The sequence below is a fragment of the Cynocephalus volans genome, chromosome 12 (assembly GCF_027409185.1).
Source record: "Cynocephalus volans isolate mCynVol1 chromosome 12, mCynVol1.pri, whole genome shotgun sequence".
NCBI lineage: Eukaryota > Metazoa > Chordata > Mammalia > Dermoptera > Cynocephalidae > Cynocephalus > Cynocephalus volans.
The window spans coordinates 92,066,372-92,080,774 of record NC_084471.1 but is presented as its reverse complement, the minus strand read 5'-3'; the positions used below and the strand labels follow the sequence as shown (position 1 = coordinate 92,080,774).

At 34.4% G+C, this 14,403-nt stretch overlaps 1 protein-coding gene across 3 annotated transcripts in view; it reads left to right on the top strand.

Annotated features, from left to right (window-relative positions):
- The first annotated feature begins 7,873 nt into the window (after positions 1 to 7,873).
- The window catches only part of SLCO1C1 (solute carrier organic anion transporter family member 1C1), a 46,105-nt gene continuing 39,575 nt past the window's right edge, over positions 7,874 to 14,403 (top strand). For all 3 annotated transcript variants that reach the window (XM_063076011.1, XM_063076009.1, XM_063076010.1), the window contains exons 1-2: positions 7,874 to 8,002; positions 9,093 to 9,234. In XM_063076011.1, coding sequence (XP_062932081.1) covers positions 7,874 to 8,002; positions 9,093 to 9,234 — 271 coding nt within the window. The remainder of the gene's footprint in view (positions 8,003 to 9,092; positions 9,235 to 14,403) is intronic.

Genomic DNA, 14,403 nt, shown 5'->3' with positions numbered 1-14,403 from the left:
AGTTTGCTCTTTTTCTATTTTCATAAGGTAGAAGTTTATATTATTGATTTGACATTGTTCTTATTTTTAATATAGGTGTTTACAAGTATAAATTTTCTTCTGAGCATTGCATGAAGCCTGCATCCTATAAATTTTGAGATGTTGTGCTTTGATCTTTATCTTAAAGTACTCTCTAATTTCCCTGTGATTTTTCTTTTTACCCATTGTTTATTTAAAAGAGTATTGTTTAATTTCCACACATTTGTGAATTTTCTAAATTTTCTTCTGTTACTGTGGTCAGAGAACAGATTTTCTATTATTTTCTATGATCTTAATATTTTTTAATGTATTGATTTGTGGCCAAAAATTAAAATAAAAATAAACAGTAATAATAATAAAGCAAATGATAGAGGGAGTGTGGTATTCTGAAAACCAAGTGAAGAAAATACATCAAAGAAAGAGTACAATCAATGGTATGCAAATCTGTTAATAGATCAATTAAAATGAAATCTGGAAATTGAACACTGGATTTATTAATGTGAATGTCTTTAATGTTATTGATGAAAATAGTTGTGATGGAGTGAGGGAGGCAAAAACTCATTAAAGTTGGTAGAAAAAGAATTGGAGGAGAGGAATTTTAGATAAGGTGTATAGACTAAAGCTTGTTCTTAGCAGCATAGACTATTCAATCATAGGAGCAGGAAGGAAAACATAATACGAACCCACATGTAGGTAGGAAGTAGATGTGGTAATGACCAACTGTGATATTTCTCCTGATTTTTTTCTGTTTCATCAGTGAATTTGCTAAACAAGGAATTCAGCTAATAATAAGGGTGGGAAAGAAATGTTGCAGGTTTGAGAAGACATTCAGGAGAGGGAAAGTGATTGGGTCATTAAAAGGTACTAGCTCTAACAATGCTTCTATGGCCCAGTGAGGTTAGTGGTAATAAATAAAAAATAGCCCCGAGGACATGTTAGTGAGTTGTTCTCCAACCATTTAAAACAGTGTGAATGCAAACACTAAGCAGATAGAAAGTTGGATTCAACCCAGGTGAGGTTTGCCAAGGAAGAAAAACAAATTGAAAGAGGAACAAGGGAATTGACAATGCATAGAAGAGACTAATTTTAAATACAGTTTTAATGTCAGGTAAGCAAGGAAATGAAAATGTGAGTTATAGGTTGGATTGTGTCCCCCAAAAAGATATGTTGAAATCCTAACGCCCCGTACCTGTGAATGCGACCTTTTTTGGAAATAGGGTCTTTCAGATGTAATCAAGTTAAGAAGAGGTCATTAGGAAAGATGGGCTCTAATCCAATATGTCGAGTGTTTTTTTTTTTTTTTTTCAAAAACAGAAGACAAAGTGATGCATCTGTAAGCCAAGGAGTGCCAGAAATTGTGAGCAAATGCCAGAAGTAGAAGAGACGGGGAAGTACTCTCTCCTACAGGTTTCAGAGGAAGCGTGGCTCTGCTGACACCTTGATTTTGGACTTCTAGCCTCCCAAAGTATGAGACAATAAGCTAGTTGTTTTAGGCCACCCAGCTTGTGGTACTTTATTACTGCAGCCATAGGAAATTCGTTCATTTGTATATAGTCTCTGGTTAATTTCACACCACAATGGCAGAGTTGAGTGGTTGTGATAGAGATTAAATGACACTGGAAAACCTAAAATATTTATTATTTGACCCTTCATAGAAAAAGTTTGTTAATCCCTGGTCTAGAGTACGAAAGTGGAGATAAGAGGTTGGGATAAGATACCATCCAATTCAAGGCTGGCTATACATATTTCTGTGTAAAATATTAGGTACATTCGAAATAGTAACATTAACTGTGGACTGTGGACATATGAAAAGGAATTGTGTTAGACAGTGAATGTGAGCAACTTGGCAAGAGATCAAATTACATTCTCAGGGGAGAATTGCATTTCTTCATGAAGGAAAGTAGGTCCTTTGTGCTTTTGGCTGGTAAATACTATCTCCTCTTTAATATGCCAATGGCCACCTGGCAGACACATTGAAAAGCTTCGCACTTATTAAGAGGTTTGCTCACTTGATGGCAAAGGCTGGTTTAATTGCTAAAATAAAGTATTTGGTCTTTCAGAGTCTGGATACAGCATTGCTTCGTTACAAGGTTTCATATAAACTCTATTTTCCATGCATCCTCTTCTTTTCTTTTGAAGTTAATGTGCTTATAATAATATTGATTAACCACCCTGGTCATTATGTGAACTGAAATTATTCATGTAATGATGATACCTTCTACTTAGTTAGTGCTTTGTTATTTGCAATGTGCTTTTGAATACATGATATAATTTAATCCTTCAAACAACCCTGTAAATCTGTTAAAATTCTACTTGACAGAAGAATAAGTTGAGACTTAGTAAAATTAAGTGACCAGACCAAAGTTGCAACCATTTAAAAATAGAGTGAATCTTGAATGACTCTGGTATTAAATTCATTTATTGGTAGAAACCAAGTGAAAACTAATAATGCTCAAAATCCTCTAAAACTGTTCTCCAAAAAAGGATTTATTAGAATTGTAGAATTTCTCGGTGCAAGGATTTCTCTTTCCTTGGAATTAGGTAGAATAAACAATTGAATGCCAAAAATTCAATGTTTTTTTCTTTCTTTTTTTTTTTCTATTTTCAAGACTCACAGAAATTATGGATGTGAACAACTCATCGTGTTTCTTTGAGAATTCATTCTCTCTGGAGAGAGCTCTGCGGAGCTGTGATCTTGACCTGATATGTGGTCCCTGCAGATTCTAGAATCCCAATGGGAAAGAAAACCATTCAGAGATTGAGCCCAAGAGCTTTTTAAAAACAAAAACAAAAACAAAAACCAAAAACAAACAAACAAGACCCAAGGAATCCAGTGATGTCCCTAAGGAATGGCTGGCTTAAATACTTTTTGGAAGGAGGAGGGGTCTTTGTTACAAACTTCCGTCCCTCTGGCTTCTGTTCCCTTACCCTCTGCCCCCTGCAGAGTTGTGTTTTCTGGGAATCAGCAAGTAAGATCACAAGTGGTCTTTTCTTTTTTCACTCTCTCCCATAAAGAAAGCTTTATCACGTGTGGCCTTAAACTTGCAGCAAATTGCAAAGAAATGGCTCAAAGGCTTCAGCTCATTCTGTGCCCTGGGAGCTGAGATGCACGTCAGTGGCCTTGCCAGCGTGGCCAATTCTCTGCAGACTGCCAGAAAAAAGAGGCCAGGAGGAAAAAGGAAAGAGAAGAGATTGCCCAGGGGTGAAACTATGCCCTTCCTCTTTTCTTTCCCCTGATCTGCTCTGTCTTTGTCCATCCAGGCTCTCCCCACTTGGCAAAACTGCTCAAAAGTGCTCTGGGATTGACCTCAGTTTCCTCTTTCAGTCTGTGGCGGGTGGTTAAGCCTCTTGCTGAGCACACTGAGAGGAACTGGCTGTCTTTGATCCTCACCTCCAGGTAAGATTTGGTTCTCTTCTTTCGTATTTTTTGACTATCAAATCAGATTCTCACAGGAGAGAAGTCAATAAACCCTTCCTTTCTGCACTGCTTGTGTTTCATCCACAATGCTCCTCAGTGAAAGCTGATGGGTCCCTTGTTAGTTCGGTGGGAACAGAAGAGCAGACCAGCTTAAAGAAATCAGATAAACTCAAATCTGGGTTCAAATTTTGACTTTGATGCTTATTAGTTGGGTAGCTTTGGACAAGTAACTTAACTGCTCTAAGCTCTATTATTTTTAATATGGGAATTCTACAGCTAAACTTGTAGGGTTGTTTTAAGGATTAGAAAAGGTATGTACATCACCTGGCAGAAAAATAATACTTATTAAATCTGAGTCTGATGCAAATAATTATTTCACAAATTATTTATTTCTAAACAACACACACTCCTCCTTGGCAAGGACCTTGAGGTAATTTTTTAAACCTTCTTGGCTCCTGCTGTCCAGAAGCCAAACTACTACAGAGGTTTTCCTCAGGCGATGTGGCTGGGAGTGGCTGCCTTTGTGACTTCCTCTGTGACATCCTTGAAGGGTGACTGGTGGATGGTGGCAGTCACTGTTTCACAGCACAGGGGTTGAGTGCCTCTGCATGATCCGACTCCAACTTCCTAAGCCACCTGCGCTCTAAGTTTAAAGACTGGACGATCAATGTTCAAAACCATGTGAACAGAGAATTCAATTTTTTTCAAACTAAAATGAAGAAAAACTGCTTGGCTTGTTTTCCTTTGGCCTCCAGGAAAAGTTATACTCCAACGCAAAGTGTTGGATGAAAACTTTGCCATATGTCTTTTCCTAGAAGAATCTATTCAAGTTACCAGACAGAAATTAAGGATCTGCCAAATGCAAATCCTTCTAAATAACTGTGGGCCCTTGCTGTACTTCTGTGATTGCAAATGAAGAGAGAGAGACAGAGAAAGAGAGACAGACAGACAGACAGAGAGAGCCTGCATGCCCCAAGGATTTTTCCATTCATGTCACTGAGCTGCGTTCCCCCTCTTTTCCCAGGGAATGAACTATAGCCTCCTTAGAACATACTATACTTGGGACGATTTGCATATTAGCCATCAAGATGAGACTATGTTTTTAGTAAAACTATGCAGTGTCAATATTTTAGCTGAGTATTATTTTGCCTGAATATAGCTTCAACTGAGATGACTTTGTTATTGCTTCTGGATTCCAGTTTTTTATGTCAGCACCTCTAAATATAAGAAGACAATGTGTTTTAGCGTCTCAAGTTTTTAAATATTGTTTCCAGCATGATTTTTTTCTGTTTAGCTTTAGCATTCTAGAGGCGGTCCTTTGAATTTTTTAAAGATAGCTTTAGTGTAAATGATGGTATATTTTATTATTAAACAATTTATTTGCTTTTTTTTTTTTTTTTGGTCAATGCCTTTGATATTATGACTGATGGGAAATAATGTGATAGCTGAACCCCTAAACAGTAGGTCAATTTGAATTATATAATTCAATTTTTGGAAGAGGATTTCACTTTAAACTGTAAACTTAATATTATTCATTTAAAAATCTTTCTGGTGTATGTTTCTTGGTTGGTGATATTTTTATATTTTTCATCTTTTAAAATATTTTCATATAAGAAATGCTAGTTCATTGTAGAAAAATTATACAATATGAATACACAAAACATTTTTAAAAAATCATCTGCAATGCCACCAACCAGAAATGTATTAGTATTTTCTTTATAAACTTTTTGAAGCTTTGTTTCAAGGCATATGTGAATGTATGTGTATTTCTCTTAAAAGTAGTTTGTTATATACTGTTTTGTAACATGTATTTTCAAAATCAACTCTGTTATGAAAGTAGATCTATATAACCATATAATTACTTATTTACACTAATCTCCAATGGCTTCAGATGATTTCATTGTATGAATGTACCATAATTTGTTGGACAAATTATGTTGGTCATTTGGTTTTTCTGATTTTTTTTTTTCATTATAAGCAAGGGGTTCTCTAGGAGTTCAATTAAAAGTACTCAGTAGTTTTGTAGTAAAGAAACCTATTTAACATTGTATAACCCAGTGTTTCCCAAATTCCCTTTTCGTTGTTCAGACAAAACAGTGTCCTGGAAAAATAGTCTTAGTGATTCAGTAGATATATGAAGTTGGTTGTTGGTATCAGATATTAGTAAAGAAGAATTGCTATATTTTTAGTTTCTTAGAATTTGTGTGTTGTTTTTTTTTTAAATCAGGAATGGATATTGAATTTTATCACATGATGTTTTGCATGTACCGAGATTTTATTATGTTTAATTTTGAATTTTTCACGTAATGATTTCGGTGAATAAAATTCCTAGCATTAATCAATTGTTGCATTTTTTAGAATAATCCTAATTATAGAATATTAGTTAATTAATTTGGATTTGCTAGTATTTTATTTAGGATTTTATAATCTGTGGGCTTGTTCTGAAGTTTTCCTTTCTGTGCTATCTTTATGACATTTTGTTATCAAGATAATTTTTCAAATGAATGGGGACAATGGTCATGTGGTTTTTTTCAGATGAACGGTGACAATGGTCATCTGTTTCCATTATCTGCTGTCTTTCCGTGAAGGATATCCCTTTGTTAAGCACTCCTGTTACATTATCTATCCTTAGCATCACAGCTTAGGGGATAGTTTTAGACTATTTCTGTTAATATGTTCCTTAGTTATTTTTCTCTTCTGGTTTCTGTCAATACAGGTAATCAATATTTGCTAGAAAGTTATCCATTTTGTCAAGATTTTAAAGTTAGTTCTATATATTGTACATAATTTTTATATTTTATACTCCTAAACATCTGTGCTTTTATCTCATTAGTATTATACATTTGTGTCTTTGTCTTTTGATTTTGATTAACATTATCAGCTCTTTGTTTTGTTTAGTTGTTTGGTTTTTGAATTTTTTTTGTTTTACTCACTTTTCTTTTCTTTGTCCTTTTGGTTTCTTTTTTCTTTTTGGTAGCTGGCCCATACGGGGATCTGAACCCTTGACATTGGTGTTATAAGGTTGTGCTCTAACCAACTGAGCTAACCAGCCAGCCCTATCCATGGTTTGAAATGCGTGTTTATGAAACCAAATAACCTATTGATAATTACTATTTGTTAATAATTATTAATTAATAATTATTAATAAATTAATAATAATTAATAATTATTATATTAATAATTATTTAAGAACCAGGCCTGTGTCCTACTCTTTCTCCACTCATTACCCACTCCCTGGAGGAATACACCCAACTTTTAAATTGCTTAGGTCTTCTGCTGTTAAAATTCATATTTCAAAACAAATTATTTATACTATTATTATTGGAATTTTCAGTTTGATATCCATGCTGCTTGAAGGATGAGGTTTAGTATACACAAAACAAGCATTGTACAAAGTCAAGATGATATACACATAGGCAGAATAAGCCTGTTTCTACCACAATAGATAAAATTTTACTCCTAAAGTGACTCCTTTACTTAGTGTAATGAAAATATGGACAATCGCTATTAAGGTACAATTGCATCATCTGATAATCATTAAGGACATCCAGAAGTTATTTTATTATATTCATCCCTTGATTTAGATTAGTTTATCAGGCTGGCACTGAGCCCCATGGAAACTTAAAGAAGTGGAGGCATAGGATATGTAAATTTTGATGTGAAAAGGGAGAAAATAGGTTCAGAAAGTGTAACATTGTCCAGGAGAAATAATGAGGGCAAGGTGGGAAATTAAGCATCAGAAGAGAGGCCATATTTCTTACTTTAAAGCAGACCAAAGACTACTTTCTCCTGAATTAAATCTGAGCCCGAGGCACAAATCATGCTACTTCCTTACCTGTCAAACCAAAATGATACACAGATTAGACCTCTTCTTTTTTTGCCATATTTTAAGTCTCACTTTGGGTTCTGCAGGAATTATAATGGGCTATAGGGATCTCTGATGGTTGTCAAACTTTTCTATTTGCTCTGCTAAAAAGTGGATTTAAAGGCTTTAAAGACTACATTCTAATGAATCAATATTCAAATAGCTGAATTCCTCTTCTTCCTTTCCTGCTTGCTTCTAGTTTAAACTGGCAAGACCACAAAGTTAGCAAAATTCTGCCTCGTTATTTATTCCAAAGGCAACATTTAAATTTATTCTTTGCCATAATGAGGCTTAAACTGGAAGGACTGAGAAGGAATGTTGGCTAAGGAGTCCCAATAGCAGGATTACTTAATCAAATAACCTGGCTGATTTTAATTGAAAAAATTTGCCAATTTACTGTGGTAACAAATGGTAGTTTCACTTTAAGTTATTTCTATAGAATTGTGGTCTGCTGTGAAATAAAAAACAGTGTTTACGAAATTGTGTAGATTTAAATTAATTTTCTTTCTTTTTTTTTTTTTTTTAATTTTAAAATCAACTTTGACAGATCAGAGTCAGGGAACGCTTTCATAATGGACACTTCATCCAAAGAAAATACCCAGTTTTTCTACAAAAATTCAGTGCAACCTGTTGGAAGGCCTTCCTTTAAAACAGAATATTCGTCCTCAGAGGAAAAACAGCCATGCTGTGGTGAACTAAAGGTAAAGTACAAAGAATTAGGTGGAGTTGATGCTCTTGGCTTTCTACCTAGATATCTTGTATATAATGAAGTTAGAAGCAAGAATTTTTTTCCTTTTTAAAAATGATCTTAGATGCAATTTACTAAAGCCACATTTTGCCAGCTAGTGAAAGCAACCTCTGCCTGGCTATTTAGGTTAAGTAACATTTCTGGGCTCATTTTAATGTTCCTCCTCAATAGAAAGGAGAAATAGAGTAGTAGTTAACGCTTATTAAATTTCAACCATGTGCCAGATATTGTGCTAAGCAAAGGTGTAACATACAATCTATAAAACATGCACATTATCCCATTCTGTAAATGAACATTTTGACTTTCATTGCTACACAGTAAGGGACAGGGTGGTTTTTAAATGGTGTTCTGTGTGGACTCCAAGTTCCTCTCATAAGAAATATTCATTCAACAAATAATTATGAGTTTTTCTTCATGTAAATGCTAACCTGCCCTATGGATACTCCATCCCAGACCCATGTCTAACAAAACATATAAGCCAGATATCAAAGAAAATTTTTTTCATTGAGAAAGATTTTGAGTATGAATTTAAAGTGTATGAAATTAAACTCAAGGAGTAGTAGTTCCACTTTTTCAGTGTATTATGTTCCCTGCTGGTCCGTGTACCATGGCTGTAATATATAATCACATGTGCTAGACTTGTGATAAGATGCCATGCATTTGGCCTGTGGTTTTCATTTGTTTTATTTTCTTACCTGTGAATGGCTCTGTCCTCTCTTTGCCTCTCACTATACACAGAATCTTCTTATCAAAATGAGAGTCTTTTAAATGTCCTTTAAGGGAGATGGGAAGAAAGGGAAAAAAGGAATTCAACAACATAGTTTTGAATGGAAATCAACATACATTTCAAATTCCAGGAGAACTTGAATTTTTGGAAATCTACATGAGCTTGAGGCTCAAGGAAACCTAAAACGGTGCTTGCATTAAATCTTCAGTGATAACAAACTTGATGTTGTACATTGTTTTATGTGTTTTTGTTCATTTGTTTGCAATTGTGTGTCAAGCTGGAGTTAGGCTTAAGTGTGACCTGTCATGTTTTCCAGGTGTTCTTGGGTGCCTTGTCTTTCGTTTACTTTGCCAAAGCATTGGCAGGAGGCTACCTGAAGAGCACCATCACTCAGATAGAGAGAAGGTTTGATATCCCTTCTTCACTGGTGGGAGTTATTGATGGTAGCTTTGAAATTGGTAGGTATTACAAACGCCTGACCTTGCTTTTCAGCCCAGCGTCTTCTAGGCATGGCTAAACAACATCCTTTCTGCATTCTGTTGTCTGCTGGGGTCTGACTTTATTTGTTAAAACTTGTTTGGACAGAATCTACTATGACCCTATGCTACAGTAGAGGCAATTTGCTCTCTCACAGCAACCAGCAATAAATTTCCTGCCCCAGGTGTTCACTACTGCATGACTCACACAATTCAGTTACCAGTCAGAATGAGAGACTTGCCCGGAGGAGAGGGTGAGATGCTGATAGTATATTGAGTTATAAATATGTGGGAATGTCTTTAGTACAATGATGTATCCTGGGAGAAGTCATATGGACTCTACAAAAATTTATTTTAATGATTTAAGAAGTTAAACCAGAATAGGGGTTTTCCATCCAAAAGAAGAAAAAAAAGATTCTATTAATTCAAACACTGGATAAGAGAAGACAATAAAAATTCTATCAGGTGTCTTTGTGTTTTTGATTAGCAATTGACTATACAGTCTTCCTCTTAGAACTTCAAAAAACCAAGTGATTTTAGTCACTGTCTTGGAGGTACTTTAAAGAGGGTAATTCCAGTTAGTCTGCATCCTGAATTGATAAACTAAGAGGCTTGAATTTTTTGTTGAAGTGAGCAAAACATGAGTACTACTCTTTGTGATCCTTAATGCCTCTAGGGACTCAAATACATGCTATTGTAAAATCTCTAACTGCTCCAATTTCTGCTTTACCTGATGAAATCTCAGAAGAGTGAAGGAATATTTTTCAACTCTCAACAACTTCTTTTTTTTAGTTTGTACTCTCTATTTCAATTCTTACTCTGAGTATCAGAGAGAATTAAAAGAATACATAGTAACATTTTGCCATCAGGATTTTGCTCCCCCAAATCCATTTTTTATGATCCTACAAGAATAGTATTTCTAAGTTCACTGCCAATTAAACTTTAATGTTCAGACAAATAACTGGGCAATCTTGTTAAAATGCAGATGCTGATTCTGTAGGGAGGGGATGAGACTGCACTTCTAACAAGCTTCCAGCTGCTGCTGCTGCTCTTTAGTCAAGGGGCCACCCTTCCTGTAGCAAGGTTCAAGACATCTGCTCACGTTACTCCTCACATAAACTCCTTAGATAGGTCCAGAGCATTGATTTATTCCTTGTCGTACTGATGGCCCTGAACTGAAGGAAAGGCCATGGAGAGTCAAGGTAAGAGTGAACACACTACATGATGAGAGGAAACGAGTCTAAAGAGGCAGCTGGTGCAAACTGAAGGAACAAAGCAGAATTATGGAAAGAAGCAGATTTGAGCAGATAGAAAATCGTACATTAAGTGACACTTTGTTTTTCTCTCTCTAGATTACTGTATAAAAGCATTTTGAGTTGAAGAGGCTTAGAAATGATCTGGCCCGAACTTTTTCTTGAATTCCCAGGTCCCAATGCAATGAGAGACAGAGAGACTGAGACAGACAGAGACAGACGGAGAGACAGAGAGAATATATATTTGATAGAGGGCACTAAGTTTTTGTAGGAAGTGGTGAAGGGCCCTGATTCAAAATTTATATTAATTCCTTCAGACCAATCTAAGGCTAGAAGTTATCTATCGAGTTAGATGCCTTAAAATGGCTTAAAGTTCTCTTATTTCCTTGAAAACCTTTAAATGAAACATCACAGGTTTGCGTCCATAGATTTCCAGACAAGTGAGTTTCCTGACTGTAATCTTCGTTTCCTTCTTTTGCCTCTTTCTACATTCCTTCCTTCGAGGATTCTGGACCCCTTGCCACCCTCTATCTCTAACTCTCAACTATTCTGTTTTGTAGAACAATGTCCATTATACTTGACATCTCTTGGCATTATCATCTAATGTCCATATTCAGGAGACTCAAGTTCTCCTCCAAATAATTTTTTCATAACAATGATGTTTTCCAAAAATGACTAAGTCACCAAGAGAACAAAATATTTTCTATATCATGATCTCCTAATATTTTTCAGATATTAATTCTTTGTTTCAAATGTTTCTCTACATACTTTCTTCTAAATATTTTAAAGTGTTGCTTTTTACGTTTTAGTATTTAATCAACTTGAAATAGATTTTTGATAGGTGTGATTGAGAAATCTTTATATTATTATAACCGATTGTCCAATCACCACTAATTGAATGTATGCTTGGCCAAATATATTAACCCACCACTTCAGTGTATATCTGTTTCATAAATTTGTTTATCCTCGACTCAACACAAGAGTGTCAATGATTATAGTTTTATAATTAGCTTTGCTATCAGGGAGAAAAATCTCCAACTTTGTTCTTCAAATTTTTCTTAGATATACTTGTATGAGTTTCCTGAAAAATCCTATTTGGGTTTGATTAAGATTGAGTAGAATTTATGGGTCATATCAGATAGTTGACATTTTATAACAATGAATCTTCCCATCCATAAACATGGTATAACTCTCCATTTAGGTGGGCCTTTTTCAATAAACTTCAAGGGATTTTTTGGTAATTTTCTCCATAAATGTATTACAAATTTTGGTTAAATTTATTTCTACATATTTAAAGTTTTTGTTGCTATAGCAAAAATGGAATTTTGTTACAATTTCTGGGTGATAATTCTTGGTATATGGGAACAATATTGATTTCTAAATGTTATCTGTATGCAGCAACTTTATTGAGCTTCTGTTAATTTAATTGATTGGCTGTAGAAACTGTAGAATTTTCTGAATAGGTAATCAGACTGTCTGAAAGAGAAGACAATTTTATATCTTTCCACTTCCGAGATCTGTTACTTTTGTTGTTGTTCTTGCCTTATTTCATTGGCCTCAGTACTATGTTGAACAGAAGCAGTGACAATGGGTGTTCTTCTCTTGTATCTGACCTTAATACAAATGTTTTTAAAATTTCACTCTTAAGCAATATGCTTGCTTCTTGTTTTGATAGATACACTTTAAAAGTTGGTTTGCCAAGATTTCTTTTTATCATAAATGAGTGGTTAATTGTATTGAGTACTTTTAGTATATTTAGTAAGATAACCATGGAATTATTCTCCTTCCATCAGTTATATAGTGTTTAATTAATATATTTGTTTCTTATTTGGTGGTATGCCTGCTCTCCTGAAATAAACTATACTTAATCAGAACATGGTTATTCTTATACACTGTTTGCTAAATTTTTTAAAAAGATTTTTACATCTATTTTATAATTAAGCTTAGGCTCTAATTATCTTTCCTTGCATTGTCCTTTTCCAGTTTTGGTTTCAAGGGTATGTTAGTCTTAAAGAATGAGTCAAATAGCTTTCTTTCTTTTCTATAAACTGAAATTGTATGTATTGTGTGTGTGTGTGGAGAGAGAGAGAGAATAAGTTACTTTTAAGTTTGGTAAAATAGATTGGTAAAACTCTCTGGACCTGTTGTCTTTTTCAGAGGCTAGCGATAGTAGTGTGGAAGAATTTTTATATCCAATTTGAATTTTTAAAGATTGCTCATCACCATTTATTTTGCAAGCTTATCTCCTGAGAATTCAGAAAGGAGACTAAGTAAAGAAAGCAAAAATTTCTGTAGATATCACACATGCTGAAATGGTATTATCTTGTATTTGGCATACCCATGAATGGAACACAGAAACCATCGGCAAATATGAGTCCTTTATTGTGAAGTGTTGATGCGGGGGGGTAGGTGGGGGTGTGAGAGGATTGTCTGTAAACTGAAAGTCAGCTTTCACTTTATTTTGGTTTATTTACAGTGGTACATTAACAAATGTATAGACATGTTTATCACTATGATGTGATACAAAATGTCTTCTACTAAATACTTAAACGTCAAATGGGAAATCTCAAACTTTATTATTTTTCACATATGAACATTAAGAAGGGCCTAATTCGTCCTGGAGCCATAAAACCTAGAGCCACTGTGCAAGCTACTTTTCTCCCTATCATCACTATTATTATCCACAAGTCTATAAAAATTACTACACTTTTTCCAAAAGATTAAAGCTGGCAATATGACTAAATAGTAGTAAATTAGATGATTGCTTACAGATGTAAAGAAACACACTTTTGCTAGAAAGCGAAACATCAAGGAGAACTTCAAAGCAAGGCCGCTCATGAGCCATCACAATCAATCGCTGGGAAATTAGGAAGTTCTTACTCTATCTAGCACTGCAGTTCTTAAAAACTAAATAACCCCAATGGAAATAACTAAAACTTTAAAGCCCCTTGAAGTCTAAGACCCTAAACAATGTCTACCAAAGCATGTTCCAGGAACCATTCTCATCCACACACTTGAGCTCATATTAGAAATGCAGATTTCTTGGCCTGCCCCCAGATCCATGGAATGAGAAACTGTTGGGACCTGCCAAGAATCTGCATTTTAAACAAGTTTCCATTTCCCTCACTACCCTCTTCCAGTCATTTTTATGCACAGGAAAGCGTGAGAAATCTTTCCTAAAACATGTTTAATCAGTTATCACCATCATCAACTAAAAGTAATTAATCACATACTTCACTAGAGACAATTTAGAAAGGCATAATTCCTAACTTCAGAAAACCATATTCTTTAATTATTTTTCAAAAAAGAGTGAATTGGGCATATTTTATGAAGATTTTATATTTTATGAAATTTGTGTCATTGGTATATATTGAGGTTATATAATTGATGTATACATGAAGTTGTCTAAAGTAATTTTATTTCTATTTTGAGTCTTATCTTTGTGTAAAAAGTATGTAAACAAATTGTAAGGTATCATTTGTATATAAGTTTCATAATTTGATTTCATTTAAAGGAGATACAGTTGGATTTGTTTTACTTTTTCTATAGGGAATATCAGCTAGACAGAGGACATGTAATGTATACTTCAAGAGCAATTGGGAAACTAATAGAAGTTTGAACAGAAAACTTTAATGAATGAAGAAACAGTAATAAAGTTTACTTTACAATCACTAAAGAAAATTTAAGAGAGAACTAAAGGAAACCTTCTACAATTCAATTTACCAATAAAATACTCTAAAAGGACAATACTTCTGACCTTGCGTGAAACAAGTCAGAAGGAATTGTAATTAAAATATTTTGATAGAAGGATGAGGTGATTGAATTAATTAATAAAAGACAATTTCAACAGATTAAAGGAAAGAAAGGTAAATGATGAGAAAGATGTGGGAAGATGGTT